Here is a 13658-nt window from a genome sequence, read left to right as displayed (position 1 = left end):
ACTATTTTTAAAAAATAAGTACTCGAAATCTATTTATTTAATATATAATCATATTATATTAATAAAATATTAAAGTTCGTGAGCGGTTCGTGTTTGATAGGCTCGAGTTCGACTTGAAAAAAGTTCGAACATGTTCGATTCAGCTCGAATTTTATAAGTTCAAATACAAATAAAATAATATTCGAATTGGTTCAAAAAGTTCGCGAACATGTTTGGTGGTGGCCCTCATCTAATGAGACTTATACTTACGATCATATTATCCTCGCATAATCAATCCATTAAAATAGAGAGGATCTACCTTATTTTTGAAAATCTTATAGTTAATTAGCGCTCATAAACTTTGATTTATCTATATGACTTCCATTATCATAACATAATCAATTCATTAAAATAGAGAGGATCTACCTTATTTTTGAAAATCTTATAGTTAATTAGCGCTCATAAACTTTGATTTATCTATATGACTTCCATTATCATAACAAATTTTAAAAGACGATTATAAATTTAGTTGCATTTTTTGAGGTCCTAACGATCATATTCGTTATTCAATAAATCGTATCTAACCTCGGACAAATACGTCAGCAGCCCTTGAGTAATTGGCAAAAACTTATGTGAGACGGTCTCACGGGTCGTATTTGTGAGACGGATCTCTTATTTGGATCATACATGAAAAAATATTATTTTTTATTGTGAATATGGGTAGGGTTGACCCGTCTCACAGATTAAGATCCGTGAGACGGTCTCACATGAGACTTACTCTGAGTAATTTTATCTTATTGAATGAGGCCTATACATACAAGCAAAAACTTGTGTGAGACGATATCACGAGTAGTATTTTGTAAGACAGATATCTTATTTGGGTTATCAATGAAAAAATAATACTTTTTATTGTGGATATCAGTTATTTGGTTCATCCATGAAAAATTATTATTTTTTATGCTAAGATTATTACTTTTTATTGTGAATATCGGTATAATTGGCACGTCCCACAGATAAAGATTCGTGAAACCGTCTCAAAAGAGACCTCCTCATTAGGTTGTTCAAATCCAGTTTGGTTAAGTTCAATTTTATTAGTTTAAAGTATTATTTGTTTTTATGAAACAACAACCAAAACCAAGCAATTAAAAAAAAAACAAAAACCAAGCAATTAACTTCTAATATCGATTCGTCCATTTTTCTTAATCAACAATAAAACCAAAGCAATATAACATTATATTTCTTTTTCTTTTTTTATAATCAATCAAACGAGTTCACATCATGGAAATACTTGCAGTTTCAACATACCTTTGTGAGCACCGATGAAGTGTCACTCACCCATTGGATGTGATGAAATATAGAAAAATTGCGCATCCAATATGTGAGTGACACCTCATCGGTGCTCACAAAAGTGCGTACGGTAGGTGTGCAGGATATCAAAACTATAATATATATATATAATATATATATATATATTAATAATGAATTTTCTAATTACTTGAATTTTTTAATCCATTCCTTAAACCAAATCCAGGCCAATCAAGCTCTCAACTCGATACTCGTAATCAGTGACGAAATCAAAGCCATTCGATTTTTTTCCCTCGTACGATCGAAAGTAATTTGTTAGCTGCTCTCGAGTATAATGTTGCCAGTGCTCCAACAGGTATCTTTAAGTTCATTTTTGCTTTTTGTTTGATACTCTGTTTTTTCCTCGAATTATTGAAAATCAGCTTACTCATTTGTCTTCTAATTTTGTGCGGATTTTATGCTGATTTTGTATGATTTTGATGTGTTACGAATTCTTTTATGAAATAATTTTTGTTTATAACTTGCAACGGCATGCTAGAGGTTCTTCCTCCGGTTTTGGATTTGACCTCGGATCAGCCGCCTCTCTTTGATGGAACAACTAGGCATTGTTATGCGTGAATTGGGTTTTATTGCATGATTACTAATGTTAGGGATCCGATGCTTAATATTCCAAGTGTGTGTGTTTTTTGAAGGTTGTATATCAATTACATGAGCCCGTATGCTCAGCGTGTGTGGATTGTCAGGAACTATATGGTGTGCCCTTTTAGTTTATGTCAATTTTTTTTATGACAGGGGAACCCGCCGCCACAAACCACAAGGGGTAAACGCGGACTAACATAATAGCTTGCAAACTCCTGACCATCTACCAAGCATGCTTGTCGGGGGGAATCGAAATCCTTATGTCAATTTTTGTTGCCATTACTTCTTTTTTCATAAATTGGAAAGTAGCAAAATATGTTTGTATTGTATGTCTATTGTTAAATTAAGCTTAAATCAATGCATTAGTATTGACTTCTTTTATTTTATGCGTGTTTCGTTGCTTTTGGGGTTAACTGGAACATAAATTGTTCAACTCTCATGGCTGAAGCCTAAGAGAGATATCCGAGAGAGTTTTGGATTTGATTTGAATTTGTGTTTACATTATAAAATAAAGTTGGTTCCAATTGACCTTCAGAACAGGCCTGCTTGGTATAAGGAGAAAGTCGACCCAGAAAATAAGTTCTGTTCTTGATGGATGGTGGTATTCATGTTTTTGCTCATATTTGACTTTATTTTTTGTTTCCTTCGATTTAATATTTAACTATGTGCATTGTGCGATGCTCCCTTTATAGAGGTTTTTTTTCTAACAAACCTTCTTATGAAATATAGAAAATTCACAATTCTCACCCAAGAAAATTAAATAGACATCTTAGACCTTAGCCTTTTATAAAAGTTGCACGAACACCCCGCACCAACTGGAAATCTGACGAGTTGAACAGCCTGATATGTGACTTGTAGCAAATCGAGTTTTCTTTCTAACTGTTTGGACCGCTGGTCATTTTTATCATTGGTCTATGAGATATCATCAAAATACTTCAAGCAAGAGGTGTTTGTGCAACTTTTATAAAAAGGTTAAAGTCTAATATGTCCATTTAATTTTCACATGGGAGAAGTGTGCATTTTCGATATTTCCAAGGGAGGGTTTGGTACAAAAATCTCTCCCTTTATGTGTCGCATAAACTGATTATTTGGAATTAAGGACCCCCTTTCTTCCCCGAAAAGAAAAGGAAGGGAAAATAATTTCAAGTCATGTGGTTGGTCCCCCACTGTTATAGTTTAATCTAAATTCTTGAAAGGCATCTCTTCAAAATCCATGTGATTATTGTTATTATTATCATTTCTTTTTTTGCTGAATTTTCTCGTGTCAACGCATGATAAATGTTGTATAGCAGGATATGATCTATTGTCAGATGGCAATGAACTTATTAGTTAGTCAAGGCACTGGATGCTCCATCCCACTTACCTTTATCATTTCTCTTTTGTGGGTTCCATCATTAGAGCATAATGACCAAGTCATTGGAGAGAGCCTATATTTGATTAAGTATGTCGATGACAATTTTGATGGACCGGCTCTGCTACCTGATGTAAGATATATTTTGAGTTCTCTTTTTCTAAATGTAGTCCTTTCCTTCCTCACATTGTTGTTTTTTCATATAAGTAAATCTCAATGTGAGAGCACCGCAGGATCCGGCGAAGCAGAAATTAGCTAAGCAGTTGGTGTCCTATATTGATTCTTTAATTAAAAAAAAATTATGTATCATTCAAGGGAGACTCTGCAGAAGCAGCTGCTATTCTTATAGCACGTCTCATTTTTACTTCATGAATCTAGGTGTTTTGATATTGATTGGTTTTAAATTGTATGAATATTTTTTGTCACACAGCAGCTGGATTTGATTGTCTGGAAACTAGCCTCCATAAGTTTAAGGATGGACCATTCATCCCTGGTCAGTTCGGTCACGTAAGTGATTTTTCATCCCCAAGGTTCCCCTTTCTTATGAATATGTGAATTGAACCCCAAAAGAGGAAAAGCACACAAAAGAAAAAGCTTGGGCAGCAACATTAATCATTAATACTTTTTTATTTATAAATTTTTATTTACGAATAAAAGAGAAGCTTAGTTAACTCTTTAGAACTTAGAGAGAGTTGTTTCAAAATTCTGAGTTGGTTTATGGATAAGAGTTTTGAAAATTAATGTGATTGGTAATGCTTGATGATGCGTAATATTTGTTAGAAAAAGTAGTGTGCACAAAAAGGTGATCAGAATTTCCCACAACGATATTTTACGATTAAAACTGTATGTGTTTTTCTCGATTCTGGAACTATTTTCATGATTATGGATGAGTGGAAGCTGAACCGCTCTTTGATGACCTTGTGTTTTTGGGGCTGAGTTAGGTCCAAGTTCCAATCTTAACAACTAGTAGTTTACCTTGTGCAGGAGAGCTTGTTTTTAGCTTGGTATTCGTCTGATTAATGTCAATTTGTGTACAGGTAGATGTTGTGTATGCTCCATTTGTAGAGAGGATTAAAGTCACTTTCGAAATAATATTTAAACATGATTTTATGCCAGCAGGCCAAAGCTCGCAGCATGGATTGAGGTATTAAAATCATTTATTGTTTCTTCACAATGAAAGGTCTTAACGCGCTAAAACGTGCATTGTTATCTTGAATCTGTTGATGCCTTGTGCCTCAGCAGTATGGTGTTTTTGTGGTTATATATCCGGTGGTTTGCACTTTGATTAGCAGTTAATTGAGAATAGCAAAACAGAGGCTATCTTCTTATATGCAGTGTTGTATTCTTTGTCCAGGCAATAAACAAGATTGATGCTTACGAGCCAACAAAGTGTGACCCCGAAAGACTTGTGATATATATGGAAAAACGTTATTTGCTTTCTGTCTAAAACCCGCAAAAATTTAGTCTTTGCGTTTATCTTTTTTGATATTCACATGAATTGATTTACATTTTCATATGCAGGGTGAAGGTTAAATAAGTTGCGATGACATACAGTGTGAAATCTATGAGATTTCATATTGTTCTGATACGTCGTGAGTTATCGGGAGTGGCGGAGTCAGAAATATAATTTTGTCCGCTCTAGAATTTTAAACTCTAAAATATTTTAATATTTTAAATTGATCTACATGAATTAATATCATATTATTCCAAAATTGTACAAAATTTAAATATATTTTTTTAAAAAAAAATTGGGCCACCCGAGCATGTGGCTCCGCCACTGGTTATCGGCCTTTGTTGTGTGTTATTTTATCTGATACTGTTGGAAATTAAGGTTGCAATGGGTATGTCCTTGTTCAAATATGCTGCAATATTCAAATTTTTACGACAATTATTTATATTTCTTCTCTAGTTTACGAAGGAATTTATATATCATAAATATACGACGATAGATTATTTCTTTCTGTCGTTAATTTGCAATAACTTTTAAAATTTTCGCTGTCAAGCTCTGTTTTTTTTTTATATTAATTTATATTTTAGTTAAGTTTAATACATATATCAGATTTATCTTATAACATTTAATTTATGTAAATGGAAATTATTCTTGACATTGTAACAAATGCACATTCGAAAACTGAATTTGCGAATGAAAATGTTTATCTGTAATATCATTTTTTATTTATATATTTTTTAGTCTGGGTGATATCATGGAAATTATTTATATATTTTTTAGTCTGGGTAATAGTCATGTATTTAGCTTCAGGCTGATTCTTTAATTGAAATTTAATTCTGTAAATATTTAATATATTAAGATATAAGCTCTGTAATTTTGTAAAAATGCCACCTAACATATGTTATATATATGTAAATATTTAATATATTAAGATACAAGCTCTGTAATTTTGTAAAAATGCCACCTAACATATAGTTACTCTATATGTATATTTTAATGGATGACTCAATAAGATATCTTATCATAAAATTAATATTTTTTTATTGAATGACCCAAATAAAATATCTCTATCACAAAATATTACTCGTAAAATTGTCTCGCACGTTTTTTTTCCTTAAGATTTGATAAATGTTGAAGTAATCCATTTCATCATGTTGCATATTTTTTAATTAATTTATAAAATATCATTAATATCTTGATATGATATGGTGACTCAACTCTTCACCTTCCTAAAAGCTATTTTTTTAATTAGATTTTCTATATTTTTATTCTAAAATATGCCACGCCCCACGTACACCTCTTGATGCATACCCTTTTTTTTCCAATTAAAAGGCCTAATTTTACACGATATCTGTATTCCGAGTCAATCAAGAAAGAAAGAACATATCAGATAAAATGAGCAAACTCTGCATATCCAGCTGTGTGGATAACGAAAGATCTCCGGTCAGAGCCACCTATGTCAACCTCTACAAGTGGCCGGAATCCGATGCCGAGTTCGTGAAATCCGCCGCCGAGCATGGCTGCGCGCGGCTGCACAGTAGGGTGACGGACAGTATATCGTGCAGGCAAATGTACCTCAGAAGCTACACATTTTCAAGAGAAGAGAGACTGCTTGAAAAAACCCTGAAATGTCTCGTTAAGGTTAGGGAGATGGTGGCGGCGGGAAGCAAATTACGGTGGCGCGTAGTGACGATGGAGGTGAAGGACTTTTCTGCTGCTGCGTTTAGAGCCATGTTCCGGCAGCTTCGGTCCTGCGCTACGCCTGTAGATGTGGAGAAACGAGTGAAAAGGTTTATTCGTTTCTAATTTTTTTTTGTATAAATTTAATACTGTGTCACGTCAATTTTCGATAATAATTAATAGAAGTTGGGACATTTGTGAATTTTAAGTGGTCAAATGTTTCTTTTTTTGTGTGCATTTTACGGCTGCTTTGCTTTGTATATATTCATTCGGACTCCCATTTATTGTGTCACCGCAATCAAATCTGAAGATTTAACTGACATTAGTAAGATTTATTTGGCTTTTAGGACACATTTTGGATCCGAATCAAAGTATGCATGCAACTTTGTGAATGAGTAAAATAAAATTGGAAAAAGAATCTCAATTATCTCTAAACAAGGTCTTGGTTTCTGGTTTTGCGAATAAACACATAGACAATTTTTTTTAAAAAAAGAGCATGTTTTTGTGAGACGGTCTGATGAATCTTTATCTGTGAGATGAGTCAACCTTACCGATATTTACAATAAAAAGTAATACTCGTAGAATAAAAAATAATATTTTTTCATTGATGACCAAAATAAGAGATTCTTCTCACAAAATATGATCCGTGAGCTCGTAAGCCGGCTAGATTCAATACAGCGGGTGCGTTTTATATAAGTTTTTGTCATTTAAAATTACTAATACAACCATATTCCGATTTAAAAAAAAAAAGTGGCATTGATATCTCTCAAATCCAAACATGAACCGAAGAGATCCGGACCCAAAAGATTAATCCATCACGATTGTTGGTAAAACTGAGGAGAAATTGAGGTCATCCACCAGTGGAAGTGGCTGAGCTAAATTACAATCTATATATATATAAAAGCAGAGTTTTTGCCAAAAATAGTAATTTCCCGTCAAAATGTCATTTCTAAAAAAGAAAAATATTGAAATATGTGTACTGTAATAAATTATCACTTCAATTATTATTTTCATTGATTGTATCAATTCACTTAATTCAATTTTGAATTTAATTAATTTTTATATTAATTCAAATGTAATTTATGTATTATATGTTTTTAATTTATTTTTTTTACTCAAATTAAAACTAAAATCTATTGAAAACGTAAACTATATTAAAAATTTTGCATTGATTATATCAATCAATTTAATTAAAAAATGTATAAATAAATTTAAAATACAAATGATTGCAATGTTCGGTAATCACTCATGAGGTAAATTTATTCAAAAATACATTTTGCTATTTTAAATAATTTCATACCCAAATCTATATCTATATCTATATATATCTATATATATATATATAAAAGCAGAGTTTTTGCCAAAAATAGTAATTTCCCGCCAAAATGTCATTTCTAAAAAAGAAAAATATTGAAATATGTGTATTGTAATAAATTATCACTTCAATTATTATTTGCATTGATTGTATCAATTCACTTAATTCAATTTTGAATTTAATTAATTTTTATATTAATTCAAATGTAATTTATGTATTATATGTTTTTAATTTATTTTTTACTCAAATTAAAACTAAAATCTATTGAAAACGTAAACTATATTAAAAATTTTGCATTGATTATATCAATCAATTTAATTAAAAAATGTATAAATAAATTTAAAATACAAATGAGTGCAATGTTCGGTATCACTCATGAGGTAAATTTATTCAAAAATACATTTTGCTATTTTCAATAATTTCATACCCAAATCTATATCTATATCTATATATATCTATATATATATAAAAGTAGATTTTTTGCCAAAAATAGTAATTTTCCGCCAAAATGTCATTTCTAAAAAAGGAAAATATTGAAATATGTGTACTGCAATAAATTATCACTTCAATATTATTTGCATTGATTGTATCAATTCACTTAATTCAATTTTGAATTTAATTAATTTTTATATTAATTCAAATGTAATTTATGTATTATATGTTTTTAATTTATTTTTTTACTCAAATTAAAACTAAAAGCTATTGAAAACGTAAACTATATTAAAAATTTTGCATTGATTATATCAATCAATTTAATTAAAAAATGTATAAATAAATTTAAAATAAAAATGATTGCAATGTTCGGTATCACTAATGAGGTAAATTTATTCAAAAATATATTTTGCTATTTTAAATAATTTCATACCCAAATCTATATCTATATCTATATATCTATATATATATCTATATATATATAAAAGCAGAGTTTTTGCCAAAAATAGTAATTTCCCGCCAAAATGTCATTTCTAAAAAAGGAAAATATTGAAATATGTGTACTGTAATAAATTATCACTTCAATTATTATTTGCATTGATTGTATCAATTCACTTAATTCAATTTTGAATTTAATTAATTTTTATATTAATTCAAATGTAATTTATGTATTATATGTTTTTAATTTATTTTTTTACTCAAATTAAAACTAAAATCTATTGAAAACGTAAACTATATTAAAAATTTTGCATTGATTATATCAATCAATTTAATTAAAAAATGTATAAATAAATTTAAAATACAAATGATTGCAATGTTCGGTATCACTCATGAGGTAAATTTATTCAAAAATACATTTTGCTATTTTAAATAATTTCATACCCAAATCTATATCTATATCTATATATATCTATATATATATAAAAGCAGAGTTTTTGCCAAAAATAGTAATTTCCCGCCAAAATGTCATTTCTAAAAAAGTAAAATATTGAAATATGTGTACTGCAATAAATTATCACTTCAATTATTATTTGCATTGATTGTATCAATTTACTTAATTCAATTTTGAATTTAATTAATTTTTATATTAATTCAAATGTAATTTATGTATTATATGTTTTTAATTTATTTTTTTACTCAAATTAAAACTAAAATCTATTGAAAACGTAAACTATATTAAAAATTTTGCATTGATTATATCAATCAATTTAATTAAAAAATATATAAATAAATTTAAAATACAAATGATTGCAATGTTCGGTATCACTAATGAGGTAAATTTATTCAAAAATATATTTTGCTATTTTAAATAATTTCATACCCAAATCTATATATATATATATATATATATATATATATATATATATATATATATATATATATATATATATATATATATATAAAAGCAGAGTTTTTGCCAAAAATAGTAATTTCCCGCCAAAATGTCATTTCTAAAAAAAGAAAGATTTTCATGAATATTGACATACGTGTACTGCAATAAATGATCACTTCAATTATTGTTTGCATTAATTATATCAATTCATTTAATTCAATTTTGAATTTAAATATTTTTTATATTACTTCAAATGTAATTTATGTATGCTATGTTTTTTTTACTCCAATTAAAACTAAACTCTATTTTAAACATAACTATATTAAAATTTTGCATTGATTATATCAATCAGTTTAATTAAAAATTGTATAAATAAATTTAAAATACAAATGATTGTAATGTTCACTATCACTCATGAGGTAACCATTCAAAAATAAATTTTTCTATTTTAAGTAATTTCTTGCCCAAATTACTTACTGAAAAAGAAATGCAATATTTAATAATCATAAATTTTTTATCATAAATTTTTTATCCCAAATATATATTATTTCAAAATTACCTTAATTTGAAAGAATTAATGCATTGTAGTTTTCTTCCAAAATCATATGTATATTTTATATCTTGAATTGTCTTTTTAAAAATTCAAATAAGAGAGCATAAAAAAATAAAATAAAAGAGATAGATTCAAAAAAGTTTCAAATGGACATTAAATTACTCTCAATAAACATGTATATTACCCTCAATAATCAGAAATGTTTGACATCGAATGGATGTAATTCGAGATTTCTATAATTTGAAAGAGTTGATGTATGATATAATTATGTCAAAAGCATCCAATGTATAATTTTTGTCCTTTAGGATGTCTTATTTGAATTTTAAATTATAAATAATACAATATTATATTAGAAACCATTTTTATTCTATTTATCTTACTAAATTTATCTAATCCAAAATTGAATTCTGAAATGGCTGCTCTTTTCAGCACCACATATGAGTTAAATCCTTCCAAGATGTAATGTTCGTTTAGATTTGTTCTTTGTTATGAACTACCTACATATGAAAACAACGAGACATTAAGTTTGAAATATGTCTTTCATGATCGAGAAGTAAAAAATATTATTCATCTATTTGTAAATTTTTTTAATTATTATGTATTACTAATGTGATAATAATCTTCTATATTACAAAGTTCATGGGTACATGATAATATAAAATTCCCGTAATGGAAATGATTAAACCAATTCTAAAGAAAGTGAGCATCTTATTAAAAGACACCTTATCAAGTTTATTGACATTGTTTTGGAATACACATAATAAATGTTAATAAAATAAATTTTCTGATTTATACATAATTTACTTATGATCACATGTTTCATTTTTCTTTCGGAATAATAAGCTGTTGTGTGCATATTATGAAGAGATTTTGTAAATAAAATCACAACTCATTTGGATAAAGATATTGATGAAACAATTATTGTTATCATTCATATGTGTCAAACACGTGTCATGTCACAAAAGTATTGGTGAATGTGGATTTAGACGAAACTACTGATTTTTTTTAAAAAAGTATTTCCCATTAATTTTATAGAATGTGATTTAAAAATATTTTTTTATCACATGTTAAACAATAATAATATACAGCTTCCCGAAAATTAAAAAAATTAAATATGTATCAAGGTTGGTGGCCATTAGCCCAAAAAATTAATCGACATGCTTTGTATTTAAGAAAGTTTTTTAAAATTAGCGAAAACATAGTTTTTATTTTAATTTTTTATAATTATATTATATTTTTTTTTCAATTTAAATATTTATTTATTTTTCCCTAATATTTAATAATATCATCCCGTGCATCGCACGGGTTAAATACTAGTTGTCATAACAATAAACCTTTCAGGTCATAAAGTAGTTGGCCTTTGTAATCATTTTTTGCAATCACTCTTATTTTATATATTTAAAAACAATTAGTGAGACAATTTTATATATCGCCACGGTTCAATCGCTCTCTCAGTATGAACAATTATTGCATATTAATAAATACTTTTCAATGAATATTTTGTATGCATATAGTTTAATTATTGCAAGTTTTGGGACCACGATAATGTTCCATATAGTTTAGATATTTTATTTCGTGTGCAAGTTATTTTATAAATAAAAATAAACTTATCTTAATTCGAAGGTATGTTCAAATTGAATTTGAACATTACATACGTACGCTCGAGCATTTGCAAAGTGTTCGGGCTCGAATTATATTTTAAATTATTTTATATATTATTTATTTTATATTTGTTTCCCTACAAAAAATATATAATTAACTACTTTATTTTAAATAAATAATAATTAAATTTATACCTATACACTACCAAAAACTCAAACCTCAAGAACATCAAATTTGTCTTATGTATTCAATCGATATCGTAATTAACATCAAACTAGGTTATTGAATACAAAAATTTATGTGAAACGATCTTTTATTTGGGTCATAATAAAAAAATATTATTTTTTATGCTAAGAGTGTTACTTTTTATTGTGAATATCGATAGAGTTGACCCGTCTCATAGATAAAAATTCTGAGACCGTCTCACAATAGACATGTTCAAAGTGGAGCTAAGAGATAAACGCTAGCTCCCAATTCGTGATAACTAAACCAACAACATCCAGATTTCTTCAAGAATTTTCGGTTCTTTGTAGGAGTGAAGAAGCCTATTACTGTTGCGAAATAATTGGTGGGCTTTGGCATATTTAAAAAAAAATTATATGCAAGGACAACATTGTGCAAACTTTCTGAATCAATAATAAAAAGATGAAAATTAAATCAGACATGGGTACGAAACTTGAGCAAAACTACAATCTTAACAACACTTAAAATTGAAAATGTAGGAAGAAATCTAGAATTTGTCCGACTATTATTCGAGACGAAAATATAGTACTCAAGGAGAATTGAAGTGAGAGAGAAACAGGTACACAGCTTAACTTCAAGAAAAATACATGTATATATTGACTAAAGAGAGTCAAAAATTTTCAAATGTGAGCCTGGTGTAGAAAGAAAAAAAGAGTAACATTTGAATCCCAGACTCAAAGCTCGAATTCTTCATCCCGGAGAGCCAACTCCGCTGCTTCTCAATTCATCCTCGTCATCAAGTACAAAGTACTCGTTCATCTCCGCTGGCCTAAACATGTAAAAGATCACAGCATAAAATGCAAGACTGGCGATTTCCTCAGCTGCATTAGCCACCCACTGGTACTTGTAAGCGGCAATCGTCCGTAGTGCAAACACCACAATCCTAGTGAAGAAAAGGTACCCGATAACTACCATGTTGAACTGCCTAAAAAGAGTCAATTTTGCTAGATTCCTTGCAGCCTTCCCATCGGTCTTAGACGTCTCCCTCAATGACCTAATCGACCATACAATCGGAAAAATAATTGCACAACAACAGATGATATCCACCAACAGCAAAACCTGATTCCAAGCAACCCAATCCTTAATGAAAGGGCCTGTCTCCCCGATGACAACGGAAGCCACATTTGCCAAAACTTGCAATGGGAGCACAATCATCAACACCTTATTCTCCCTATCCTGTAAGAAATTCTTCAAGAACGACCACCCAGTACCAATCAAAATTATCACTGTAAACAACAAAACGACACTAATAAACTGAAAAATGTAAAACAACACATTCCACCCATGCGGCGTTCCAGTAACTTTCACATAATGCTTATCCTCCGCCGCAGCCAACAAATTCAACGCCTTCATAATTACTATTTGTTAGAGGTAGATTACCCTGGATATGTTGTAAGTCTGAAAACAAGATCAACGCAGCAACTTGGCACACGAACAAAATGCAGCAACAGCAAGATCAAGTCGAGGCAAGGAAACTCCTTTCTCCGCAAGACGAATTTGCCCGTATATAGTACTATACGTCGCAGGCAATCGTCCCCAAGATACAACGACTTCACGTCGAGAGATTGCAGCACTACAAGTCTCGAAATCAGCAAACAAAATATGTGCAGAACCTTTCAAGTAATTTTTCGAAATCTGATGCAACAATATGAGAAATGAGAAGAGAAATGCAGAAAATTCAGCAGCCTTTGCAAATGGGTTGGAGGGACTATTTATAGATGATCAATGGATGTGTTGAGGAGACATGTTTCTCCAGACGAAAAGACACCATTTTGA

At 29.5% G+C, this 13658-nt stretch overlaps 3 protein-coding genes across 8 annotated transcripts; 2 read left to right on the top strand and 1 right to left on the bottom strand.

Annotated features, from left to right (window-relative positions):
* The first annotated feature begins 1465 nt into the window (after positions 1-1465).
* On the top strand, positions 1466-5220 carry LOC140820457 (glutathione S-transferase L3-like). Of its 6 annotated transcripts, XM_073180742.1 has the most exons (7): positions 1753-1886; positions 1977-2050; positions 3322-3407; positions 3705-3767; positions 4312-4418; positions 4629-4682; positions 4796-5220. In XM_073180742.1, the coding sequence occupies exons 1-6, from the start codon at positions 1816-1818 to the stop codon at positions 4633-4635; spliced, it is 408 nt and encodes a 135-aa protein (XP_073036843.1). In that variant the 5' UTR covers positions 1753-1815; the 3' UTR covers positions 4636-4682; positions 4796-5220. The 6 variants fall into 6 exon arrangements, 1 of the variants encoding a protein (XP_073036843.1); XR_012115486.1 differs by adding an exon at positions 1466-1639 and having other exon boundaries at positions 1823-3407; positions 3705-3781; positions 4629-5200; XR_012115485.1 differs by lacking the exons at positions 1753-1886; positions 1977-2050 and adding an exon at positions 1466-1639 and having other exon boundaries at positions 2077-3407; positions 3705-3781; positions 4629-5197.
* An 899-nt stretch (positions 5221-6119) lies between these two features.
* Positions 6120-6530, top strand: LOC140820454 (uncharacterized). Its single transcript, XM_073180739.1, has one exon. The coding sequence runs from the start codon at positions 6120-6122 to the stop codon at positions 6528-6530; it is 411 nt and encodes a 136-aa protein (XP_073036840.1).
* A 5885-nt stretch (positions 6531-12415) lies between these two features.
* On the bottom strand, positions 12416-13237 carry LOC140820459 (protein CANDIDATE G-PROTEIN COUPLED RECEPTOR 7-like). Its single transcript, XM_073180746.1, has one exon. The coding sequence runs from the start codon at positions 13233-13235 to the stop codon at positions 12573-12575; it is 663 nt and encodes a 220-aa protein (XP_073036847.1). The 5' UTR covers positions 13236-13237; the 3' UTR covers positions 12416-12572.
* Between the last annotated feature and the right edge of the window lie 421 nt (positions 13238-13658).

The sequence above is a fragment of the Primulina eburnea genome, unplaced genomic scaffold, assembly GCF_022965805.1.
Source record: "Primulina eburnea isolate SZY01 unplaced genomic scaffold, ASM2296580v1 ctg1064_ERROPOS200000, whole genome shotgun sequence".
Lineage (NCBI taxonomy): Eukaryota > Viridiplantae > Streptophyta > Magnoliopsida > Lamiales > Gesneriaceae > Primulina > Primulina eburnea.
The sequence above is the reverse complement of the archived record's forward strand: the minus strand, read 5'-3'. Positions and strand labels throughout refer to the sequence as shown.

Excerpts from the sequence above, each read along its gene's own strand:
- LOC140820454 (XM_073180739.1), top strand. The coding sequence starts at position 6,120 with ATGAGCAAACTCTGCATATCCAGCTGTGTGGATAACGAAAGATCTCCG.
- LOC140820459 (XM_073180746.1), bottom strand. The coding sequence starts at position 13,235 with ATGAAGGCGTTGAATTTGTTGGCTGCGGCGGAGGATAAGCATTATGTG.
- LOC140820457 (XM_073180742.1), top strand. The coding sequence starts at position 1,816 with ATGCTAGAGGTTCTTCCTCCGGTTTTGGATTTGACCTCGGATCAGCCG. Across the intron at positions 1,887-1,976 it reads CTCTTTGATGGAACAACTAG|GTTGTATATCAATTACATGA; the intron begins GCATTGTTATGC and ends TGTTTTTTGAAG. Across the intron at positions 3,768-4,311 it reads GGATGGACCATTCATCCCTG|GTAGATGTTGTGTATGCTCC; the intron begins GTCAGTTCGGTC and ends ATTTGTGTACAG.